Below are 26,178 nucleotides of genomic sequence, written 5' to 3'. Positions count from 1 at the left end.
CATAGCTCCATTGTATCTGGCCCATATTGTTTAACTGTTTGGCCTCAGTTTTCAAAATTGAGTAGCAATTGTGGGTAGCCAACTTGAGACACCTTTAAGGGGCCTGAATTTCAGAAAGTGCTGGAGAACCCATATTCTGAAAATCAGGCCACTGTGAAAGGTATTCCAAGTTGGGCACTCAAAATTACTAGTCACTTTTGAAAATTTGGGCCTTAATGTACACATTAGGATAACAGTCTGGAGCATGGCACTGTTTTTCTACCGATGGATTGTAACCTGACTTTACATGTTCTTCTGCACCAGCCAACAGCAGCTTTTTTCTATATCCATAGAAATTATAACCTCCAAAAAGGACCAGCATTCACACATTTTACACTATATCTTTATGTAATGCAGAAAAAAGGGGCCAGATTCAGGCCTGGTGTAAGTAGGTGAAACTCCATTGACTTCAATGGTGTTGCACCTGCTTATGCTGGTTCTGAATTTGGTCGGATGTGTATTAGTATAGCATCCACACAGAATGATGATAACATAATGCCTTTTTGCCCTAATAACCTTCTGATAGCTCTTGGCAACTTTGCCTCTGCTGATTATTTTAATGTATTTTTCATCTTGAAACCTACACCTTACCATCATATTCTGGAAAGCAGACACTGAGCTGAACTTTTGTTATTTTTTCTTGGAAGAGGTCCTTTTTATTTAGAAACAGCACAATGGAGGTGGTAGCAAAGTACTTGTGGTTACAGATGCTGTTGAACAGGTGAAGGCTTTCATGCATTCTGTTCTGTTAAAATGCAAAAGGTGCCGATTAGAAGCTGACAGAGTCCATCACCTTGTGTTACTTGTACTCTGAAGTGTTCTTCAATCAATATACCAGTATAGTGTGTTAACCATTAAAAGAAGGGTTTTAGGAAAAGGAAAGGGAACATAAGAATGGCTATACTGGGTCAGACCAAAGGTCCATCTAGCTAGGTATCCTATCTTCAGACAGTGGCCAATGCCAGGTGCCCCAGAGGGAATGAACAGAACAGATAATCATCAAGTGATCCATCCCTTGTTGCCCATTCCCATCATCTGGCAAACAGGGGAAGGGAAGGTTTCTAATGTGCCATCAGAGAACACATTAAATCTTCACAACTCACAAGAGGTTTTTTTTTTTCTTCCTACTTACCACGTTTTCATCTTCCACCAGGACCATGTCATAGGCATTGAGTGCAGCACAAAATATGATGCAAGTAACTCCTTCAAAGCAGTGAATCCACTTCTTTCTCTCTGATCGCTGTCCACCCACGTCAAACATTCTGGGCAGAAAAAAATAACATGCATACTGTGTGTAACAGTAGATAATTGAAGACACACTCACACCTCCAAAGTACACAAAGTAATTAGAGATGGATGGATATTGTAATATGTAGCTGGCTCAAGCCTTGGGTGGGCACTATTCTCCTTCCCCCCCAGGGAAGCCAAGCAGACCTGCATTTTTTCTTCCAAATGTGTATTGGGGATCCAGTACAAACCAAAGCCCGACTTCTCCAAGGAGCTATGTGTGGCTGGTCCCATGCATTCATGCAGAGCTCCAGTTAAGTCACTAGGGCTCCACACAGGTGAAGGAACCCATCCACCCAGAGCTCAGTGCAGGAGTGGACGTTAAATTTCCCATTGAAATGAATGGGGGAGGGGGCCCTTTGTAATAGACAGGCAGGGAACCTCCCTAACCTTTTGTTTAAAAAAAGCAACGCAAATCTATTATCATTTTCTTTGCTTAATTCTTGTGCATGTGGAGAACTGGCAGTTCGATCAATAGAAAACATAGGAGTAAAGGGACTCCAACCTTGGTTGACCTAGCAGTAGCAATTAAGGCTCTGAGTTTTAAAGGTATTTAGGTATTGCTGTGCTCCGCATTGCAATGCCTAATGATTTAGGAGTCAAAAATCTAATTTTTAAAAGGGATTTAGTCACTTAGGAGCCTTTGATCATCGAGCTGAACTATGAGGTACTTGTATATTTTTAATATGAACCTTTTCAAAAATTGTTTAGTTGGAAGTATAGGTGTGTTTGCAGGGGGATGTTTTACTCTGTGTCTGGAAAAGACCTTAGTTGGAAGCAGACATAGCCAATTTTCAAGCATAAGGCATAATTATGACAGCCGGTCATGAATTTTTCATCAATGTTTATTCAATGAAAAATGCAGTTTCTTCAAAATCAAAATTTTCTGTGGAAATTTTTTGACTGCTCGTTTTTGAAAATTTTTCTGAGTGGAGAAAATCTAAGTGGAGTCAACTCCAATTGAAACTTATTTGTCTGTCAAATTGAAACATTTTGTTTTGGAACCATTTGACATTAATCTGCATTTATCTAAATTACTCACAAGAGTTCTAGTTGAGGTGACTCATGCCCCCATTCTCCCTTATGAGCTGGGCTACCTGGCTGGACTACATCTCTAATGGTGCCCTGCAGCCTCCCCTTCCCCTGTCCAGTTGAACTGTCATGGTGTATCATGAGAATCCCATGACAGTGGTGGGAGATGGAGTCCAGTCCATGGAGGAGAATGGGCGGAATGAAGCACCCAAACTATGAGGTAGCGGGGGAGCTGTGGAGGTGGCAGTTAGATATTGAACAAAGCTGAAACTAAATATTGTGATTTGGTTCAACAAACTGAAATGAAACATTGAAGATTTCAAAATGTTGGACCATTAATTTTGATCAATATTTTTCAGAACTTTTGTTCCAAGAAAATTGACGACATTTTGATTTCTTTTTCTTCTTCCTGATTCAGCATGAAAACAAATGTTGAAGTATTGGAATTTCACACCGGACAGAAATTCCAATTTTTGACCCACACTAATAATTTTCAATTCCAATGCAAATCATAGTTCTTGCTGTAAAAAAAAAAAGAAGAAAGTAGATGCAAATCCGTAATAGTAAAATGTTTGCATGTTGTTAAGATCATTTAGGTAACCAAATTGCACAGGAGTCACAAGGCACCATGCAGGTGGCACAGCATGAAACCTATTCTTAGATGTTTGCAAATATAAAGATGCCCTTTTAGGTCTGCTGCTGCAATCCGTGCTCAGACAGGAAGACAGTGGGAGTTTTGCCTGAGTATGGACTGCAAGATTAAACGCTAATTCAAATTCCTCAGGGATCTCTTAAAAAGCATTTCATTATGAACTTAAACTTGATAAGTTTACAACACAGTATTTTGCTTGTTTCAGTTATGAACTATCAAATAAGTAATAAAGGGTTCAAAGCTACCACAACGGAGTTATTAATATACCAGCCTTTTGGGATAAGTAGCATCCAGAGGAATCAACCTTTTGTAATATTTTTTCAACCTTTTACAAAGAGCTTGAAATGTGACAAACCCACCAAGAAGCATCAGAGGGTTTTATACCTGAAGTTCATATCTTTGAAGGAAAACTGAGTCTCAATAATTCCAGTTGTTTTCACTCGTGAGCGCAGAACATCTTGGTCGTTGGGAACATATCCAGGAGCTGTCAGCCTGTCCAGATCATTGAGATAGCTAAAGAAATTGAGCAGAGTTTAATAATCCGTGAATCAAAGGGGATTTCTGATACCAATAAAACGGAGTGTTTTTTCCCCAATATAAATGGGCCTGTGTTTACTTCTCTTTCTCTCTTCCACACCTGTAAACTGGGAGAAACTCCACTGAAGTCAGTAGAGTTACACTTGTGTCAAAGCGTTTCTTTGGACCCATTCTACTCTCACATACAGAGTGGTAGCCCATAGGTTTCAATGGGGATCTGCCCTCATAAACAAGAAGAGAGTTTAGCCCCATGCATTCAACATCTGCTGGAAAACTTCAGCTCCAGCACATCTTTAATCTTCCTCCAGAATGCTAAGAAAGCACAGGTCAGAAAGGTAGTTTGTCTAGTTAACTTAGTTCAATCAAGTAGAAGTTGCCATCATGACAAAATCCCTCTGATAGAAGGAGATCTGCCAGGAAACTGAGCATCAGACAATGCTGCCAGGTTGTTGCTATAATATTTTTCCTCTTCTAAATGGAATAATGTCATAATGAGTGAACGTAATGGTTCAGAAGAATTCACAACTAAGGTCCATTTCCCTGCACATGCATGAATTTACAAGTTGAAGGTCCAGGAATGTGTGTGTCTTCTTTATTATTAATTACTACTGTTAATTCACATTGATATTATAGTAGCACAGGGAGGCCTTAACCCAAGTTGGGGGCCCATTTTGTTAATATCCTCACAGCACCCCTGTTATATGGGGAGTACCATCCTCATTCTACCAAGGGGTAAACTGAGGCACAGAAGTTTAAATGCCTTGCCTGGAATAACACAGGAAGTCTGTGGCAGAGCCAGGGATTGAACCTGATCTCATGAGTCTTGAGTGTATTGACCATCCTGAAGCTCACCCTTCTCCTATCCCTTTTAACTTCAAGTAAAGATTTAGAAATGGCTCATCAGTAACCCAACTCCCTAACATGTAAAGATTCCCTCCATTAAGAGGTTAAAAGCTAACATAAAGAGAGTTATGAACCAGCAACAAAAAGGAAGGCAAGAACTTTTTTTGGCTTATAAGTATATTGACTCTTACAATGAATATCCAAATAGCGAACAAAATGTAAAGGCAAAATACATCAGTTTTGATATGTGGTTTAACAATGGTGTCAGCATCTTCAGACCTCTAGGATGTCTGTGAGCTGGCACTTTTACAGTGATATGTTTATCAAAGGCAAACAAGGCATGTAGCCCAAATGGAAGTCTCTCTGATGTTTGTTAGGCTTTGTGCTTTTTTCATCTCTTACACAAGGTCTACCCAGCGTGGCATGTGCCTATGTACAGTTCAGCTAATCAGAGAACTACAAAAGCAAACGCCACAGCTCACCATCCTAATCTGGCACTGTTTAACATACCTGCAAATTTAAAAAGTGCAAGTGCTGGGATTTTCCCGTCCATGCAGATTAGTAAACAAATGGGATTTTCATATTGTAAACTGAATAGACCTCACAGAAGAAGGAAGGAGTACTTCAGCTTATCTGAGCATTTCAATGACAGCCCTTTATGTATGTCCAGCAGAAATGGCCAACCTATTGTTTTAAAATTGTCATCTAATTCTTGTTCATGGGGTCTAAATTCCTGTTCTCTGAGCACGTGGCCTAGCAGTTACTCTAGCCAGAGGTCAGTTTGTGGGAGTCAGGAGCCACGGCAGTCTTCACTATGTATAAAAGTAGTAAAGCACACGTGTATATGCTAGTCAATATCACGCACCTTGGGTCTTCTTAAACACAAAAACAGTCAAGTGCCTAAACAAGCCGGAGGCATTAAGTGCTAGTTCTGTCATTCCATAGTTCAGGCTGCAACTGAATTTCTATTATAACCCTAGTTTTTTTCCCCGTTACACTGACCTTAAATTTGGATAAATTGTGTCTGACTCCAAGGTAAAAATTTTCAGCCAAATTTGAACTGATTTGGACAAGAAATTTCTAAATTATGATACCCTAAAAATAGAGATCGTCTCCAGAGTTCAAGAAGTTTAAGAAAAACAAACAAACAATAAAAACACCAGAAAGAAGGAGAATGTCCAAACTTACTGGACTCACCTAACAAAAAAGTTCAAAGATCAGTCAATGAAACTCTTGGGGCCAGATCCTCAGCAGGTGTAAACTGGAGTATCTCCATAGAATCAGTGGAGCTATACTGAATTACACCATTGGAGGAAGTGGCTTTTATTATGTATTATTTGTATTACAATAACATCTAGGGGCCACAGTCATGGATTAGGACCCCATCATGCTAGGCCCTGAACAAAACACAGAACAAAAAGATGGTCCCTACTCCAAAGCGCTTACAATCTAAGTAGTTTTAAAAGCAATTTAAGTGCAATGTTAGAATGGCTAGTTGGCTCCAGTAGGCTTTAAACTGACCATTAGAGCTTTGAATGCAATGGCAAAACTCACTTGTACTTTAATGGTGCAGGATCATGGTCTAAAGGTCTGATTTTCAAAGATATTTAGGTGCCTAAAGATGCATATCGGTATCTAGTGGTATTTTAAAAGTATCCATTATCTCTTCATCATTTACCACTCTACCAATCTTGTGTCATCCACACATTTTTATCAACAATGATTTTCTGTTTACTTCCTGATCATTGATGAAAATCTTGACTATCATCAGGCCTGTGTGGTGTATTGAAAATTGTGTTAAAATTACAAGCTATCACTTTAAGTTTGCAAGGGGTTTGAAGGGAAGTGGGTGACCTGGGTCTTTCAGAGTCAGTCTCCAAGAGCCAGCCTAGAGCAAGGTGGGATGAGTTGTACCTCTCTACTTTCTCACTGTTTTTGGTTCTTTGTGTTATGGTTCTGGATTTTAAGAAATAAATTAGTGTCACATTGCAACTTCAACCTTCCAGAAAGAGTATTTTATTTATACAGTTTCTCTGATTGAATGCTGTAAACATAATAGCCTACTACCAATCCCAGGGAAATCCCAGTAGAAAACACTCTCTTTCAATGATGATTTCCCATTGATAACTACTTTGAAATCCGTCAGTTAGCTGTTCTTAATCCATGTCATTGATATTGTATAGTACTAATTCTTTAGTCTGAATGTTGTGTAGTACTAAATCAAATACCTTACAAAAGTCTAAGAATATTTCAACTATTTTATCAACCCAATTTCAAAGAATGAAATATCCTCTTATCATTACTTGTTTTCTTTGTTTAAATGTGATTAATGCATGATAGGCAAATCAAAAATTGGCTTGGGTTTTTTCAAGTTACCATGCATTTATTTTCATCCACCACATTTGATGCATCCCTACCTTTCTCACAATATTCAGGCTATATTTCCTATATTTCCTTGACAGCAATAATAAATGAATGTCTAGTAGAAACTACCTTTTAAAAGCTCTGATAAAGACCATCTAATTTTAGGTCTTTTTTGAGAGCACATCATTGTAATATCTAAACGCTCTTAAGGTATAATTCTTGTCACTTACTAAACTGCTGAGTCATTGAGCTGATATTCTGCTGCCCTTTCAAAGCAGGCCTGGATTCCTGGGTCACTCCACAGTCGCTTTATGATTTCAGACAATTCAGGAGTCATGGATCCATCCTCTAGAGAATTTGCCATAGTGTACAATTGTCTTTCATCTTCCTAAAGGAAATTTCAGTAAGTATAGTTCAAACATATTGTGGTCCTTGATCTCTTTCTGAAACATACTTATTTTATAATGAATCACAGTGGTTTAGGAATTTCTCATTCTTGCAGTGTTTTGTTGTTGTTGTTGTTATTATGTTGATCTGTGCAACTTTTCTGTGTGTGTGTGTGTGTGTGTGTGTGTGTATGGAGGGGGGGAGGGGAAGCACATACACACACCTGCATGGTCTCACAGCTTATCACACCACCTTCTGGTGCAGGTCCAAAGCAGGACTTAAGTCAGTGGTTCTCAAACTATTGTAGTGGTGACCCCTTTCACATAGCAAGCCTCTGAGTGTGACCCCCCCTTATAAATTAAAAACACTTGTTTTCATATTTAACACCATTATAAATGCTGGAGGCAAAGCGGGGTTTGGGGAGGAGGCTCACAGCTCGTGAACTCCCCATGTAATAACCTCGTGACCCCCTGAGGGGTCCCGACCCCCAGTTTGAGAACCCCTGACTTAAGTGGTTAAGAGAACATCCTCTGGCTTTCTGTACTAAAGTGTAAGTGAGATTTAAGACTTAAATATTTCCTAAGGATATTTTTAATGTAATTGGAAAAAAAAATTACAGAGGTTTTGCTAGCTTTAGGGCACTACAACCCTCTTCCCGCCCCACCCCCCCCCAGCTGCTAAGTGAATCCAGCTAATGAACGCATTTCCCTTCTGATGTGGACTTTAGGGAAAGAACCTGTAACTGAAAAAGAAAAGAGTGGCAGTTTTAAATATATTATTCATAGTTGTGTGTGTCCTGTTATAATTAATCAACAAAAGACTGCAGGCAATGTACTATGAGGAAAATATTTTTTTTTCAATACCTAATGGCTTAGAAGCAGAGTTTAAATAGAGAGCTTGATTATATAAGGATCACTTGATACACTGTCATATCAGTGGATAATTATAGAAAATAATCCCTTACAATCATTTCTCACCAAGCTAAGAAATATAATAAGACAATTGAAATGACTGCAACCAAATAGCCTCATAGCTGTTTGAAAAATTTCAACCAAAAATTATGGTTTCTTCAAAAATGATTGTTTTCCCCCCATAGAAAATTTCATTTTCAATTCTAAATTTCAATTTTTCAAATGGGAAATTTAGAAATGAAAGACATTTTTATTTTGTTTAATTTCAAAATGATTTTTTTTGTTTTGATTTTCAAAAAGAGACAGATTTTTTAAATTTCTGATTTTTGCTTTTCCTTCTTTATGCCCCATTTTCCTTTTTGCCACTGAATACAATAGAAAGACTAGGTTTTGGTTCCCACTTTTCCTTTTTCTTTTCTCCACTCTGTAATTTTTCAAAACTTACTCAGCCTTGGAAAAGTAACAGACTTGCAAAATTGAAACACTGCAATTCTGACACCGGAACTTTCCCAAAAGTTGGACAAATTTTGACAAGTTATAATGAAAAAAAATGAGAAAAAATAAAACAAAAACATTAATTTTATTACATTCAGTGGTGAAAACAGGAAGAGAAGAGTGGGAGAGCGAAAAACTAAAATTTCAAAGTCTGAAAATCCAAAACTTTTTTATAAAGTTTTATTTTGTGATTTTTTTTTAAAAAAAGTTCAGTTTTGCACTCTGCAAAACAGAAACAGTTTCAAAATTTTGAATATTTTTGGTGAAATTGTTTTTCCATTTTTGATTGTTTAGCCACTCCCCTGTTTTTCTTCCTTACCCATTGTTTTGTATCTTCACTAACGGAAACATTCATCCCTATGCAGAGGACAAGCACAAGGGCTGTGCATCACTGTAGTTCCACATTAGTGTCTTTTTTTTCTGTGGGTATGTCTATATCACAAAAAAAAAAAAGACCCATGACAGCAAGTCTCAGAGCCCAGATCAACTAACTTGAGCTCACGGGACTCATGCTCTGGGGATAAAAATATATATAGACGTTTGGGCTCAGGTTGTAGTCCAGGCTCTTGAAATCTGGCAAGGGGTTGGGCCTCAGAGCCTGGGCTCCAGCTTGAACGTCTGTGCTGCTATGTTTAGCCCCATAGTGGGAGCCCCGTGAGCCTGATTCAGTTGACCCAGGCTCTGAGATGCGCTGCCATGTGTCTTTTTTTTTTTTTTGCAGTGTAGACAGAACCTGTGATGTGTAAGCCTTGTTCACACCATCAGCACAGAAGTGACTTTTTCTTTCTTTTGTGTGATCTTTCTTACCTACTCTGAGAGTCCCTCAGGGCAAGGACCTACTCTTCTAATATTTTTTTGTAAAGCACCATGCACATGTATGAAGCTAAAATAATAAGGCAAACATTTCAAAGGTGGGTGCCTAATGCAAGCACTTAAATGACTTGTTTGATTTTCACATGTGCTGAATATCCCAAACTCCTATTAATTTGAATGTGTGTTATGGCTGTTCAACACCAGGCTACTGGGTTAGGTGCCTAAGTAAGGACTTAGAAACCTATTTTGAAAGTTTTCAAGAATGAAAAGGGATGCATTTGAAAAAAGTAAGGAAATATTCTCTTTTTTTATCTGCTCTGAAACAAAACAAACTCTTTTCCTTTATTTTAAATTATAGCAGTAGTGATCAATACTGGCTAAAAGACAGGAGCACTGGCTAGTAGATCCTCTGTTCCTAAATGAGATCACTGAAGACAGGGACAGTGTCTTAATGAATCCTATTCATGTTGACTTGTGTCAATACTACTCAGTGAGACTACGGGTGACAGAATTAGACGTTACCCTATATCGACACGATGTTGAGCACAATAGCCACGTCACTAATAACAAAACTACTTCCTCCAAGTTTTGTGGTGGAAAGTGTCATTCAGAGAAAACAAGATAAAAATACAACCGATGTTGAGCATGAATCATGGGAGCAGATTGGGACCTGTGGACCATATATTATATGCCTATTTCTCTTTCTAGTATATCCAGCATCAGTAAAATACAAACACTGGAATCAAATATATTTCACAAAATTTGACAGACTTGGGTGTCATATACCACAGAATATCCAATTACATTGGCTAGAATGAAAGAGGATGCTGCTCTAGATGGACAGTCTGGGTGTGATCTGAAATGTAAGTTCCTTTATTCCTGTCTCAAATGAACAAAATTGAAGGTTGTTTAAAAAAATTGGATTAGCCATAAGGATCTGTGGAACTCAGTATTCCACCCACAAAACTTTGTGCAAACGTTTTCTTTTGGTTCAGTCTTCATAGGTTTGGGTTTGAACAAAACTTACATCTAAAAGCAAAGCCCTGTTGAAATCAATGAGTATTGCCCAGTCTCAGGTCAAAACTGTGAGAAAGGATTAGAACGTAAGAATATAAGAATGCCATACTGGGTCTGACCAATGGTCCATCCAGCCTAGTATCCTGTCTTCAGACAGTGGCCAATACCAGGTGCATCAGAGGAAATGAACAGAACAGGTAATCAAGTGATCCATCCTGTGTTGCCATTCCCAGCTTCTGGCAAAGAGAGGCTAGGGACACTTCAGAGCATGGTTTTGCATCCCTGCCCATCCTGGCTAGTAGTCAATGATGGACCTATCCTCTATGAACTAATCTAGTTCTCTTTTAAACCCTGTTATAGTCCTGGCCTTCACAATATCCTCTGGCAAAGAGTTCCACAGATTGACTATGCATTGTATGAAGAAATACTTCCTTTTGTTTATTTTAAACCTGCTGCCTATTAATTTCTTAATTAATAGTTCTTGTGTTATGAGAAGGAGTAAATAACACTTCCTTATTTACTTTTTCCACACAGTCATGATTTTATAGACCTCTATCATATCCCCCACAGTCATCTTTTTTCCAAGCTGAAAAGTCCCAGTTTTATTAATCTCTCTTCATATAGCAGCTGTTCCATACCCCTAATCATTTTTGTTGCTGTTTTCTGAACCTTTTCCAATTCCGATATATCTTTTTTGAGATGGAGCGACCACATCTGCATGCAGTATTCAGATATGGGAGTACCATGGATTTATATAGAGGCAATATGATATTTTCTGTCTTATTATCTATCCCTTTGTTAATGATTCCCAACATTCTGTTCGCTTTTTTGACTGCCACTGCACATTAAGTCAATGTTTTCAGAGAACTATCCACAATGACTCCAAGATCTCTTTCTTGAGTGGTAACAGCTAATTTAGACCCATCATTTTGTATAGTTGGGACTATGTTTTACAATGTGCATAACTTTGTATTTATCGACACTGAATTTCATCTGCCATTTTGTTGCCCAGTCACCCAGTTTTGAGAGATCCATTTGTAGTTCTTCACAGTCTGCTGGGACTTAACTACCTTGAGTAGTTTTGTATCATCTGCAAATTTTGCCACCTTTTGCCACGATTGAATTTGTGATAGATCTCAAATAAAAGACGAAGAGCAAGTGTAGTGTCCATTGGAGATGGCCCAGCAGTGAAGCCCGATTGCTCTGGATAATGGCATTTCACAAGGAAAGGTTGGAGATGGATGAGTAGGACACATATAAAAACTTTTCTGGGAAAAGCGGGATTATTGGCCTGTAGCTACTGCACTCAGCGCATGGACCTTTCCACTTATAAAGTGGGATGGTGATCCCTTTCTTCCACTCCACTGGAACCTTCCCAGTAGTCCAAGCCCAGACAAAAATGCTGCACTTCTGGGCTCTATAGTGCACCTGAGAAATTCAGGTGTCATGCTATTGGGTCTAGCAGCTTTGCAGTTTCTTCATGGCAGTGATCCTCTTCCAGTTTAGGTACATCTATACAGGTTTCGGGGTCAGGAATTGCAACTACTACCAATGCATCCATATATGGGCATGGAGTTAATTCACAATTGTTAAGGGCGGTCTCATAATATTCTTTCCATCTTTTCAGGACTTCTTCTTGGGTCAAACATGTTTTACCTATCAGCTATATTTATCGACATAAACCCCATGCAAAGTCCAGTTTTTGATCGAAGTAAGTAAGTAGCTTTGAATGTAGGTAATAATTTATTAGATCTTATCCCATCTTCTGCCTCTTTTGCCAAGTTTTGCCCCATTTTTACTCTCAACCAAAAAGTACCTTGTCAATGGTATCATGGCAAATACCTTGCTGTGGCGCCATGGCTCTGATTAGCCTTAGATTTCTTTTGCAGAGTTTGAAATATCTCATCAGATAGCCAAGGGAATCACTTGTAGCATTCCAGATTTGGAACAGCATCTCTGGCTTCTTAGATGATTGTACTTATGACTGTCCAAGCTGATTCTACGTCATCCAGGAGAGCACCATGTGTGTCAGATTTGTTCTGCATTGTGACGGAGTTAGCAAGTGCTGAGTTTTCACAGATGCATTGGGCCTTAGGTGTCATAAGAGTAGGGTGACCAGATGTCCCGATTTTATAGGGACAGTCCCGATTTTTGGGTCTTTTTCTTATATAGGCTCCTATTACCCCCCATCCCCTGTCCTGATTTTTCACACTTTCTGTCTGGTCACTCTACATAAGAGGCACAGTCTTGCAGTGAAATCAGGAGGTAACTGCCATTTTAGCAACAAATGCTGGGGCTTCTACCCCTCTGTAGGCCCAATATGACCTTACTATACTATGACTCCAGACCAATAGATGTGAATTGTAGGGAATATATGTGTGAATTATAGGGAATTGATTAATCATAGCATTAAATGGGAAGATGTAGGCTCTTATTTGATTTCTGTCCCTGTGATGGGAGCTCTGCATGAGAAGTCTGGGATAATAGACTTTCTTGTGTGGAGGGAGTGGGAATTACTTGCATGTCTATATCTCTAAAGAGGAGCTCGAATGTTTTCATTTTGCATATGGAACATTAATACATAATAGGACTGCAAAGCAGCTGGCCCCTGTGCAAAGGCACAAAGTGTGTGTGGGGAGCAAGGGGCTTCCCTCCTCCTTTACTCCCTGTGCACTCTACCCTGTGCAAGCCACAGTGGAAGTCTTTGATCTGTACTCTGGGATTGGAAAGTACCAGCACCACTAGTGCCACCAGCCGCCCTAATGAGGTTGGAGAGAGAAGTAGGGGATGAAGATTAGGTCATGTCTTCCTCTGTGCATCAACAGCAGAACTAAGAAGCCACATAGGGGAGGAGACGCTGCATCCCTTACAGATGCAGCGGTAGGTGTGCTGCTTCTGCACAATGTGGGAACTCTGGGAAGCACAAGCGGGCAGTGTAACTCTGTACTACTCTCACCATGGCTCAGAGACCTTTCAGCCTCCAAACTGAGCCCCCAAATTTGTCCATAAAAGGGAAATATTCATTGCACTTCCCAACAACAGTGGAAAAATAGCTGTTAAACACAAAGGGATTCTCTCTCTTATTAGTGGCGAGGGGATGAGTTACTGGTTTGGATTCTGGTCAATGTTTGTACAAACTGAATAACATTTTGCTCAAAAGTTTAGATCTTGAATCTCATGTGTCAGCCTTCAAAAAAACATTCAATTAAATGTTAAATATTACAATTCAGATGCCTAAAAACACTGTGACGCAAACAAAATTCAAGCAGAATAAATGTGTCCACTATAGTAAAACAAAGGCTGAGCTCTTTTGCTATCCCATAGGCATCCATTATCTTGACATAAAAGTTCGTATTTGTATGCCTGTTTCAAAGGCACAGATGTCATACTCACTCTACTGGCTGGGTTTTTATAATCAATCCCTAAAGTGGACATCGCCTTCACAATAGCCAGGATGGATTGCAATATGTTACTGTAAATAACAGATCTGAACTCCATGCATTCCTGATTTGAGAAGCCATCTTTATGGATGATCCTGAAAAACAGAAAAACAGATCTCAGACAACTTTCAAGTAAAGATTCAAGAAGAACTGGATAACAAGTGCTTTTTGAATTCTGTTTGAATACTAAGAAGAACTTAATGTAGCCTGCTCTAGTAGAACCATTTATAAATCAGGAAATGTGAAGCCAAGTGTGAGTCTCTGTAGTCAGCCAGATCTTCTGGCTGCTGAAGAGGTGGGTAGGTCTGAGAGCACTATCTCAACACATCTCTGCCCACGCTCATTCACCTGCACATCTACCAATGTGATATATGCCATCATGTGCCAGCAATCCCCCTCTGCCATGTACATTGGCCAAACTGGACAGTTTCTATGCAAAAGAATAAATGAACACAAATCTGACATCAGGAATTATAACATTAAAAAACCAGTAGGAGAACACTTCAACTTCCCTGGTCACTCAATAACAGACTTAAAAGTGGCAATTCTTCAACAAAAAAACTTCAAAAACAGACTCCAATGTGAAACTGCAGAACTGGAATTAATTTGCAAATTGGACACCATCAAATTAGGCCTGAATAAAGACTGGGAGTGGATGGGTCATTACAAAAACTAATTTTACCATACTAATTTCCCCCTACTGTTACTCACACCTTCTTGTCAACTGTTTGAAATGGACCACCCTCAGTAACACTATAAAAGTGATTTTTCCTCCCTTGGTATTCTACTGTTAATTGAATTGTCTCGTTAGACTGACCCCCCCACTTGGTAAGGCAACTCCCATCTTTACCTGCTTCTGTATTTTCCACTCCATGCATCTGATGAAGTGGGTTCTAGCCCACAAAAGCTTATGCCCAAATAAATTTGTTAGTCTCTAAGGTGCCACAAGGACTCCTTGTTGTTTTTGCTAATATAGTAGGGCACTAGCAGGGAACAGTCCTTGGGCTAAAGGGAGCAAAAGGACAGGGATGGCAGCTCTCCTATTCCACAGCCAGATGGACAGTGAGGGTGAATGGAAGATCTAACACTGAGGGATAGATTGAAACTTCATGATCTGTCCGAGTTAGGGGTGGTGCCTAATTGCACTGCTCCAGGAGCAGCCGAGAGAACAAATTGTTACTCACGCCAGGTCTACACAACAGACCTATACTGGTATAACTACGTCGCTCAGAGGTGTGAAAAATCCATGCCCCTGAGAGACATAGTTATACCGACCTAACCCTGCCTTGTAGATGGTGCTATGTTGACGGGAGAGCTTCTCCTGTTGACATAGCTACCGTCTCTCAGGGAGGTGGATTAACTACACCAACAGGAGAAGCTCTCCCCTCAGCATAGTTGTGTCTTCACTTAAGTGCTACAGCGGTGCAGCTGCGCCGGTGCAGATGCGTCATTGTAGCACGGTACATGAAGACAAACCTTCTGACACAATTCTTCACTGGCTCTGGAGGGGAATAAGTTACTTCCCCCCATTTTGGGGTGCAGCTTACTCCCTGCTGTGCATCCAGCCAGGTGTTTGGCTGGAAATACTGGGCAGAGAGCCAAGGTTACTCCCACTCCCTGCACCCTTCCTGCCCACTTACTCAAAGGTGAAGATAGGGTACCACGTGAGCTACTCCTGCTGTTGCCCTGTATCCAGAGTTACAATCCGAGCAGGGCTAAGTAGGACTTCCTGCCCAGCAGAATAAGGGCCATGACAACATAGCTCTGAATGAACAGAAGTGTACAGAGAGACTTTTCTTGCAAGGGACAAGCCTACACTGGGGCCTTGTTTACACTACACAGTTTTGCTGACAAAACAGTGGAGGTGTACACACTGCAATGCTCCTTCTGCCGACAAAACTCTCCTGATTTTCCGACAAAATAAAACCACCTCGACGAGAAGCAAAGAGCTTTTTGCGGCAAAGTTATAGCCATAAAGTGTCAGTGTAGACATTTGGTTATGTTGCTGTAAATCAGGGATCAGCAACCTTTCAGAAGTGGTGTGCCGAGTCTTCATTTATTCACTCTAATTTAAGGTTTCGCGTGCCAGTAATACATTTTAATGTTTTTAGAAGGTCTCTTTCTATAAGTCTATAATATATAACTAAACTATGTTGTATGTAAAGTAAATAAGGTTTTTAAAATGTTTAAGACGCTTCATTTAAAATTAAATTAAAATGCAGAGCCCCTGGACTGGTGGCCAGGACCCGGGCAGTGTGAGTGCCACTGAAAATCAGCTCATGTGCTGCCTTTGGCACACGTGCCATAGGTTGCCTATTGTGGTGTTTAGATGCTGCATGTGATTATTAGAACTGGGAGCACTGGCTGTTGGGAGTCTGAAAGGACAGGAAACAGGAAGGAGGGGGAGGAGTTGAGGAGGCTGGGAGAGTTACAGGGTGTGCAGCTACAGCTTGGAAAATAGACTTCCACTGTAAATAAAGTTCTGTTAAAGTTTGTTAATACCTTGCGTGGTGGATACAACATTTTGGCGACGAGGATGGATCTTCTGCCTCTGAACCCACCTGCACCCTTTCTGCAAAGCCCAGGTGAGCCTCCAATTGCTTTTACTGCCTGGATCCGTATGTTTGAGACTTATCTGCTTGTAATCAGTGCTACAGAGATTTCTGAAGTAAGAAAGCGTGCTCTGCTAATCCACTGCCTTGGAGCAGAAGGGCAGCGTATATTTTACACTTTTCCCCTTGCAGATGATAAATATGAGACTGCACTCACTGCATTAAAGAACTTTTTTGTGCCAAAAGTGAATGTAGTAGCTAATCGCTACAGATTTCGCCAGCGTGAGCAGAAACCAGGGGAGACTATAATGCAGTATATTGACTCCCTGAGGAGTCTGACTGCAACTTGTGACTTTGGAAATACGGCAGATGAGATGATCAGAGACCAGCTCATTGAGAAAACAACCATGCTTCGTGTAAGAGAACGCTTACTTCTAGAACCACAACTTACACTAGAAAAAGCAATAACCATTGCTACTCAGATTGAGTCAGCTACAGCTGAAGCCAAAATAATGAGCAAGGGTACAGAAGGCCCAGTCCAGACTGTGACTCCTTTGCAGAAAAGTTCACTATCACTGCAGACAAACAATTGCAAAAGGAAAACTAATGAAAAGCCACTGAATTAGCGAATGCAAAATACAGTAAAAGCATGCTTTCGCTGTGGATCCCCACAACATCTTGCAAGCTACACAGGATGTCCAGCAAAAGTAGCTCAGTGCAATCATTGCAAAAAGATTGGGCATTTTGCTAAAGTATGTCGCAGTAGCCAGTTCAATCAACGGGTGCATGCAGTTACAATACCAGATGTTACTGTGCTGAGTGTAGACAAAATCACTACTGCACATATTCCAGAACAGATAAAGTGCACTGTAAATGTTTCTGCCATATCCTCAGGCAAATCACACTCTATTCAGCTAAGGTTGGACACTGGCTCAGCAGTATCTATACGACCTGATTCCATCTATTTGCATTACTTTAAAGATGTGCCTCTTACTGAACCCAAACTTCATTTGGTATGCTATTTGAAAAACCATATTCCAGTACATGGCTGCCTGCCAGCAATAGTTACTTTTGGTGATCGCTGTGTAACTGCAGAATTCTACATTGTTCACAAAGGCACTCCTATCCTTGGCAGAGATTTATTAGCTGCTTTAAATCTCAGGGTAGTTAATGGACGAATTGATCTTCCTCAGCAAAGCACTCTTGTGGTACACACACCAGTTTCAGCTGGGACCCAACTCCAGGTTGAGGAGAAACTCGGCTGTGCTTATGGGTTTCTGCATAAAGTTAAAATGTGGAATAATGTGTTGCCTGTACGACAGAAATTACGGCGCTTACCATTTCAGTCAGGGAAGCTGTTTCAGAGGAACTTAGAAAACTTGTTCAAAAGAACATTATTGAAGAGATTAACTCCTCGGAATGGGTTTCACCTATAGTAGTGACGCAGAAGAAGGGTGGAGACATTCGCCTTTGTGTGGACTTAAGGGAGCCAAATAAAGCTATTGTGATTGACAGCCATCCTCTTCCTCACATAGAGGAAGTATTTGCAGAACTCCGTGGAGCAAAGATGTTTTCTACTCTTGATTTGCAGAGCGCATACCACCAGTTTATGTTGCATGAAGATAGCAGAGACCTCACAGCATTTATTACACATGAGGGACTATTTTGTTTTAAACGTGTTCCATACGGTCTCGCATCAGCCCCAAGTGCCTTTCAAAAAATGATGTCATTGATTCTGAAGAATCAACATGGAGTTCAGTGCTATTTGGATGATATTACTGTGTTTGGAAATACTACTGAGGAGCATGACAATAACCTGCAGTCTGTACTAAACTGCATCAGCAAAGCAAGCCTCAAGCTCAATAGTTCCAAATGCAAATTTAGACAAACTGAACTCTCCTTTCTGGGGCATACAATTTCACAGGCTGGACTAAAACCTGATCCAGATCATATCCTGGCAATTTCAAATGCTCCTCCTCCAACAGATTTGCAAACCTTATGTTCCTTCTTGGGTCTTACCTCCTGGTATGCAAAATTCATTCCCAATTATGCTTCTGTCATTGAACCGTTACGAGAATTACTACGGAGAAGTTCAACCTTAATGTGGACAACGGATGCACAAGTTAGTTTCAAAAGGGTGAAAGACTTGATTGTACATAGTCCAGTACTTGCATTATTCAGTCCCGCATTGCCCACAATTGTAACTACTGATGCTTCTGATTATGGACTTGGGGCTGTCCTCACACAACTTCATGAGGACAACACAGAGAGGACTGTTGCATTTGCTTCAAGGACACTAAGTAATGCTGACAGAAAATATTCTACAGTTGAAAAAGAAGCACTTGCTTGTGTCTGGGCTACTGAAAAATGGAGAACTTACCTGTGGGGCCGCACGTTCAAGTTGCGCACAGACCACAGCCCTTTGACAACGTTGCTCACCACGAAAGGACTGGGAAGAGCAGGATATCGTATTGCTAGATGGTCTGCAAGACTACTTTCTTTCAATTATAAACTGGAATATAAGCCTGGAAACAAAAATGTGGTAGCTGATTGCCTTTCTCGCCTGCCTTTGCCTTCACCAGATGGTCCACCGGAGGATGAGGATGTAGTAGTTGCACTTATTACAAGCACTCTTACTGCAGTTACAAGAGAACAATTTCAAGCTGCTTGTTCAGCATGTCCAATTCAACAAAAATTACGGGAATTTCTGACAAAGAGATGGCCCAGTAACCCTAAAAACCTTGACCCAGTTTTGCTGCCTTATTTTAGAGTTTGGGATGAACTTTCTTTGCTCGATGGCTGTGTCCTACGAGGTACGCACCGGCTACTTGTGCCAGAAGAATTACAGTCAAAACTCATACACCTGGCACACGATACTCATCAAGGAATTGTCAGAACCAAACAACGACTATGGGATCTGTATTGGTGGCCAGGGATGGACTCTCAAACTGAAGCACTCATAAAATCCTGTGTCACTTGCCAAATGCATGATAAGACAGCAGTGACATGTACCCCTCCATTACAGCCTGTTCCTCTTCCTGAATCTGCATGGGAAAAAGTGGCGATTGACATTGTAGGACCCTTTGATACTGCTCCAATTGACTGTCGTTATGCCATCACTTTAATAGACTATTTCAGCAAATGGCCTGAGGTAGCGTTTACATCGCAAATTTCTTCTGCTACAGTAATTAAGTTCCTCTCTTCAGTTTTTAGCTGGGAAGGTAACCCCAAAGAACTGGTTTCAGATAATGGTAGTCAATTTACTTCCCTGGAGTTTGAAACTTTTCTAGCAGAGAGGAACATTTTACACAGGAGGTCATCCCTATATTACCCTCAAGCCAATGGGGAAATCAAACAGTTTAACAGAAGTTTGAAAGAGAGTTTGCAAACAGCTAAACTGGAAGGGCGATTGTGGATACCCTTCACTACTGATTTCTTGGAAGCATACCGGGCTACACGACATGCCACAACGCAAAGATCACCCGCAGAGTTACTTCATGGGAAACAGATGACTACTAAACTGAACATTGCTGGATTGTTAAAGGCACGACCTGATGCCCCAAACAAGGATGATGTGAGAAAGACAGTTGAACAGAACCAAGCAAAGTCTAAGGCTTTCACAGACAAACGGCGGGGTGCTAAGGAACCAAAGTTTGAGTGTGGTTCCTTTGTTAGAATACGAAAACCTGGAATCTTACGCAAAGGGGACCATAAATTCACAGCTCCTCTTAAAATCATAGAGAAGAAGGGACCTTACACCTATCGACTTTCTGATGGGCGGGTATGGAATGCTTCTTATCTTGCACCTGCCTATGCACCAAGAGGAGATTATGCCAACACCCAGTCTGCATTGGATGACTTCACTGTAGAAACAACACAACATGACATTGCACTGGAACCGGGGCTTGAGAGACGGCCTGTCAGACTCAGACGACCACCTGCCTGGACTAAAGACTATGTTATGTAGTATCTACAGTGTTTTCAGTGTAATATTCCTGCCAACAGTATAGTGTCTTGTTTCATATTTGTTCCTGTGGTTAGAACAACAGTGTTTATTTTAATTTGGAAAGTTTCTTAAGAGAGGAGGGAATGTGGTGTTTAGATGCTGCATGTGATTATTAGAACTGGGAGCACTGGCTGTTGGGATTCTGAAAGGACAGGAAACAGGAAGGAGGGAGGAGGAGTTGAGGAGGCTGGGAGAGTTACAGGGTGTGCAGCTACAGCTTGGAAAAGAGACTTCCACTGTAAATAAAGTTCTGTTAAAGTTTGTTAATACCTTGCGTGGTGGATACAACACCTATCCCTGCTGTAAATGGTCTCCAGGAGGTGTCCCACAACGCTCTTCATGACCGCTCTGGTCAGCAGTTAGTACTCTGCTGCCCTGCACCCAAGTACACAGGAATCCGCCCCTCCTCCTTTAAAGACCTGGGAATTTTTGAAATGCCACTTCCTGTTTGCTCGGCGTGGACAGCTCACATCACATCTTTCCAGATGACAATGGTGGCTCCACGCAGCAAATTCTCTCCCGCTTGGAGCACACCTGAGTTGTTGGATCTGCTGGTACTGTGGGGAGAGGAGGCTGTGCAGTCCCAGCTGCGCTCCAGCTGTAGGGACTTTTATACCTATGGTTAGATTTCTCATGGCATACTTGAGAATGGGCCACATAGTAGTGCCGTGTAAAGATAAAGGAGCTGAGGTAGGTTGCTCTGGTGCTGCACCGAAAACTTGATGCTTCTATAAAGAGCTGGTCACCATCCTCTGCAGTGACCTCACCTTCACCACCAAGAGCTCCACGGATATTTCGGCGGGGTTGGAGACTGCGGTCAGCGGACTCAACCCCAAGGATGAAGTTGTATATGAGGAGGTCGAGTTAAGAGTAGACTAGAATGGAATGTCTATGAATCCTATCATATCTCTGACCCGAATCACACAAGAAAAGGCAAAGATACAACTTTACATACAGTGAGGTACCAAAAACCCCTCTCTAAAACAGTTCCAAAATAGCTTAAAGCTTACCTTCCATTTTGGAAGTGCCTAGTGGTTTGAGTGACATTCTCAAAATGAAGATATATTGGATCTATTTCAAAGCCCTTCGAAGACTGTGGAAGGCTTCAGAGACTCCCATTGATTTCAGTGGGCTTTGGCCCCAGAATGAGAAACACCTCTACAACCTCTAGAAATGTTCAAAATGAAAGACAAAATGAATGCCAGTTGAATGTAACATATGAGCCATGTACAGGATACATGGTGGTATGGAGTCGCATGGAGTACTTATTGGGGTGAGCTTGGAATGTCCATGTTGGTCATGAGTGGCAAACCAGGTCATGAGAAAGTCATCCAAATGAGTATCAAAAAACCTTCACATTGTACCATTCCATCAAACTTTCTTTATATGCTATTTATTACAGAAAAAAAACTATTTCCGATATGTTTTCAAGATATTTTGGAACTTGTGAAGAGACCTTTATAGCCCTCCATCTATAAAAACCAGGTACTTTAGTACATACAATGGCATGAAATATAAGGAAACTATAAACTACAGTACATTCAAAATCTAAGGTTGGCTGTTTTACTCTGCATGCCCCTTAGCAATGCGTGCAGTAAGGTCTGTGTGGAAGTTGTGGGATTAAAAGAACACATTTTTACTGTCTGTTTTGAAGGGTGGGGGGTTGTGAACATCTGAAGGGAAGACAGGCAAATGCACTTACAATTCTCAAACAGTCATTTTAAATGTTGTTATTATCCTTAAAAGCATTTGAACAACAAAGAAAGGAAGAAAATAGAGGGCCTCAAAATAGCACTAGCTACTGTAATTACAAAAAGAAAAATACTTGTTTTCTCTTGAGGCTTTTATATTTATATTCACGTCCTCTGGCAGCATCCATGCTACCCACCTCGAGGAATAATTAGTCAGTAGCAGTCCCCTATTCTCTTTATGTATGAATTTAACAAGCAAGGAAACATTTTCAAATGCACTCTCAAAGCATAGCCTTCTTTAGAGAAAATTTAAAACCAGTAATATCACCTTGTAAATTCTCAGAAGGATAAGAACAGTTTTAACAGCTGAAGAATTATCTGCCTCAATCCTAACTGAAAATTAGCTTTTTCTCTGTTAAGACACTGTAAGTCTCCTTTATGTCTCAGAGGATGTTATCCAAAGTGTACAGAAGTCAATGGAATAATTCAGACTTCAGTGGGGTTTGGATCAGGTCTACAGATATCTCTGTCATGATGAATAATAGAAAGTATAGTATTGTAATGTATTCATTAAAAATCATATTAGTAGTATTAGGATGCCCTCATTAGGGCTAGTCAAAAATTTTCTGTCAAAACTGTTTTCTGACAGGAAAGTTTTCAACAAAACAATTTTTTTTAGAAACAGTGTCTGCTTCCACGGAAAATTTTGACATTTTTTTGAAAAAACTAACACCTGACAATCAAACCGTTGAATATTGAAATATTTTGGTTTTGATATTTCACCAAAAAGTCAAACTTTTCCATGGAATTTGTAAACAAAAATGAAAACAATTTTTGTAATAATTTTCTATGGAAAAAACAACAACATTTTCCACCAGCTCTAAATCTTATAGACATGGAGCTTTAAAAATGACATAGAGCTTTTCAGGTTTACCTCTCTCTAATGCCATCAAGTAAATTAGCCATCAGATTTCTCACAGTTCCCAATTCAGCAGAACAAGCTTAAGTTTAGCCCTATTCAGCAAAACACTTCAGCACAACTCCAGTGGGAGTTACGTACATTTTAAAGCACTTTGCAGAGTACGGATGTGCTGCTCAATCAGACTTAAAATGAAGGAAATAAAAAATACATGATCTTATGTGAAACATAAAAGTTGGCAAAAACATTTGGTGAAAGCTATGGTGATGTTATTAAAATTGTCCTGCTGCAAAACCAAAGGGAAAAAAAAGTAAAAAAATGGTATTTATGGTATTTATCCCTGTGCCCAACATTGTCCAAATTACTCTTTAAATGGGTCAATAAGGATGTCAAATAACCAGAAAAATGTAAATAAGAGATAAAGTGTCCCCTCTATTAAAAATGCTCTCCTTAAAAATGTTTACATTGGAACAGATTGATACTAGTAATGTGGCAGCATGCTCAAATAATTACAATGGTTATGGCTCTGGAATTTTGTGATCACCCTCTTTATTTGTCAGATGACTATAAAAAGCAATTTTAGGCAATAATTCACAAATTCACCTGGAAAAATAAGCCCCGATTAAACAATACAATTTTACGAGCTTGTAAATGTAAAGGAGGACATGGGCTGCACATTTAAGTAGGACTTATGTTGCCACTTGCTTGGCACAGTTGAGTTATCTCTTTAAACTACTACTTTAGCTACCTTTGGAAAAATTGGCCTGCTTAGATACATGTAAAGGAATGTGAACAGCCTAGCTATAAATATAAAAATTAGTCCACGATGAAGTGCCTAGTCCAGCTCCCTTTGAAATCAATGGAAATACTGTCATTGACTTCAATGGAAGCGGGACCAGGCCCTTGTTGAGTGAATAGTTACTGCACTAGGTTTATCTGAAGTAATGGCACAATCAAAATCCCCAATGAGAGTCTGTGAAGGGATATTGCCCTTTGGATGATCCCACCTGCACTTCCCAGCATGTCCAGCTGGGACCATGGATGCCTGCAAGTGGGGTAGGGCCATCATCCCAACTTCTTCCCTTGCCCTTTGGAGAGGTTTGCATCCTTGGGTGCACAAAGACATCACTCCCTGCACTTGTCCCTAGACTTGGTGCAAAGTGTGCAATGGGGTCTGCTTGCACCTCCCACTCTGCACAGGGCACAAGGGTCAGACACAATCTTTGCCTTCACTAAGGAGTTAGCTATAGACAGGAATTAGAGTAATTCTGTGAAGATCAACAGCGATCGACACTCTGAGAAGCAAAGCATAGATTTATGAGTTCAGTTATACTCCTTGATCTAATACTCATGGCTAAGGCTACGTTTTAGTCCCGGGTATATTTAGTAAAAGTCATGGACAGGTCACAGGCAGTAAACAAAAATTCACAGCCTGTGACCTGTCCATGACTTCTACTATATGCTCCTAATTAAAACTTGGCCTGGGGGGGCACCATGGGTTCTGGGGGGCAGCCCCGGGGGGGGGGCACCGCAGTTGCTGGGCAGGGCAGCCTGAGACCACCGCTGGTGCTGTGTGTGTGGGAGGGTGGGCAGTGACACGTGGCCCAGGACCTCCACTGTTGCTGGGGGGAGAGGGGTTGGCAGGACTGGCAGGCTCCCTACCTGGCTCCACGCAGCTCCCTGGAAGCGGCTGGCATGTCCATGCAGCTCCTAGGGGGAGGGAAAGCCAGGGAGGTTTCGCACACTGCCCCTGCCACTAGCTCGGGCTCCGCAGCGCCCATTGGCTGGGAAACGCAGCCAATGGGCGCTGCGGAGGCAGTGCCTGCAGGCAGGGGCAGCGTGCAGAGCCCCCTGGCCTCTCCGTCTAGGAACTGCAGGGACATGCTGGCCGCTTCCAGGGAGCTTCCACCTCCCACCCCGAGGTAAGCACTGCTCCGCACACCAACCCCCAGCCCTGAGCCCCCTCCCACACCCAAACTACTGTTGCTGCTGGGGTTGGGGGGACGTTGTGGCCCGTGACTGCCCCAGCAGCGGCCGCTGCAGAAATCACAGAGGTTATGGAAAGTCACAGAATCCGTGACTTCCGTGACCTCCATGACAGACACGCAGCCTTACTCATGACTTGATGCAATTCCTGTGGAAGCTAATGGAAAGACTGCTTGAATTCAGTACTAGTTGGAGCAGTGCAAGATTTTCCAAATATATTTGATTAGAAAATCAGATATGTATCTCCAATCATTTTATATTTCGAATTGGAAGTTGATTTTAATTTTTTTTGTTTTTGCATTTTATTTGAAAATAAAATTACTGATAGCTAAGACATTTGCTATACATACTGCAAATATTCAAATTTTATAACTGAAATTAATATTCATATACCTACTTCATTTGTTTCACAATAGTGCTCTTTCCTGATTCTCCAGCACCTGCAGAAAAGGAATATTCAAAAATGTTACTGATACACGAATAACTCTAATAGGCATTAAAATAATCTTGCAAATTCCATAATTTCCATGGACAAAAACTGGGAAGGGGAGAGACACATACTGTCTTCAGAGGCATCATTTTATCTCGTAGAATCCTCTTTCATTTTAAATCAAGGCGTATTTTGCACTGAAATCCTAATAGAAATATCATTTGTAAAAGCTACAAGAACACTGACGTAATTAAAAGAATATAGAGTTTGGAAACAAAAAGAAAAGAAAATGGGCCAAACTTATGTTCTGTCAGCATCCACTGGGCACTTGAAGCATATGAGAGCTCAGCTTAGTGAACAAAAGGCCTTTGATCCTGCATTACCTTGCATGGTGGGGAAGGGAGTGTGGAAAGGTTACATTTATCTATATTTAGAAGCATCATGGGTGCAAACCCCTTGTTGCAGATATAACTCCACTCTCTATGCATCGTAACCTTGGACTCTCATGTAGAAGGGAGAGTGTGTGTGTGTGTGTAAAGTAGGACCCCAACCAAGCTTGCTCAGTTTAGGAAGAACTCTGTATCTGCAGAGCCTCATTGACTTCACTGAGGTGGGGCCTGGGTCTGCCTGCATAAAGTCAGTTGTAGAACTGAGATCAAGATTTGGGAGTGGGTAGCCTTATTTACTTGAACCTGGCCCTCCTACTCAGGTGCAAAATGGCTAACAATCACAAAATGATCTCCCCCTGCTGCAAAGCAAGTGTAGCTGCACTTACTC

At 40.9% G+C, this 26,178-nt stretch overlaps 1 protein-coding gene across 1 annotated transcript in view; it reads right to left on the bottom strand.

Moving 5' to 3' along the window:
* The window catches only part of GNAT3 (G protein subunit alpha transducin 3), a 39,045-nt gene that overhangs the window by 1,129 nt on the left and 11,738 nt on the right, over positions 1 to 26,178 (bottom strand). The window contains exons 2-7 of the mRNA XM_024194446.1: positions 25,369 to 25,411; positions 13,771 to 13,912; positions 6,985 to 7,142; positions 3,395 to 3,523; positions 1,172 to 1,301; positions 631 to 784 (exon numbers count right to left, since the gene is read on the bottom strand). Coding sequence (XP_024050214.1) covers positions 631 to 784; positions 1,172 to 1,301; positions 3,395 to 3,523; positions 6,985 to 7,142; positions 13,771 to 13,912; positions 25,369 to 25,411 — 756 coding nt within the window. The remainder of the gene's footprint in view (positions 1 to 630; positions 785 to 1,171; positions 1,302 to 3,394; positions 3,524 to 6,984; positions 7,143 to 13,770; positions 13,913 to 25,368; positions 25,412 to 26,178) is intronic.

The sequence above is a fragment of the Terrapene carolina genome, unplaced genomic scaffold (assembly GCF_002925995.2).
Source record: "Terrapene carolina triunguis isolate 2854851 unplaced genomic scaffold, T_m_triunguis-2.0 Scaffold68, whole genome shotgun sequence".
Classification (NCBI taxonomy): Eukaryota; Metazoa; Chordata; order Testudines; family Emydidae; genus Terrapene; species Terrapene triunguis.
The sequence above is the reverse complement of the archived record's forward strand: the minus strand, read 5'-3'. Positions and strand labels throughout refer to the sequence as shown.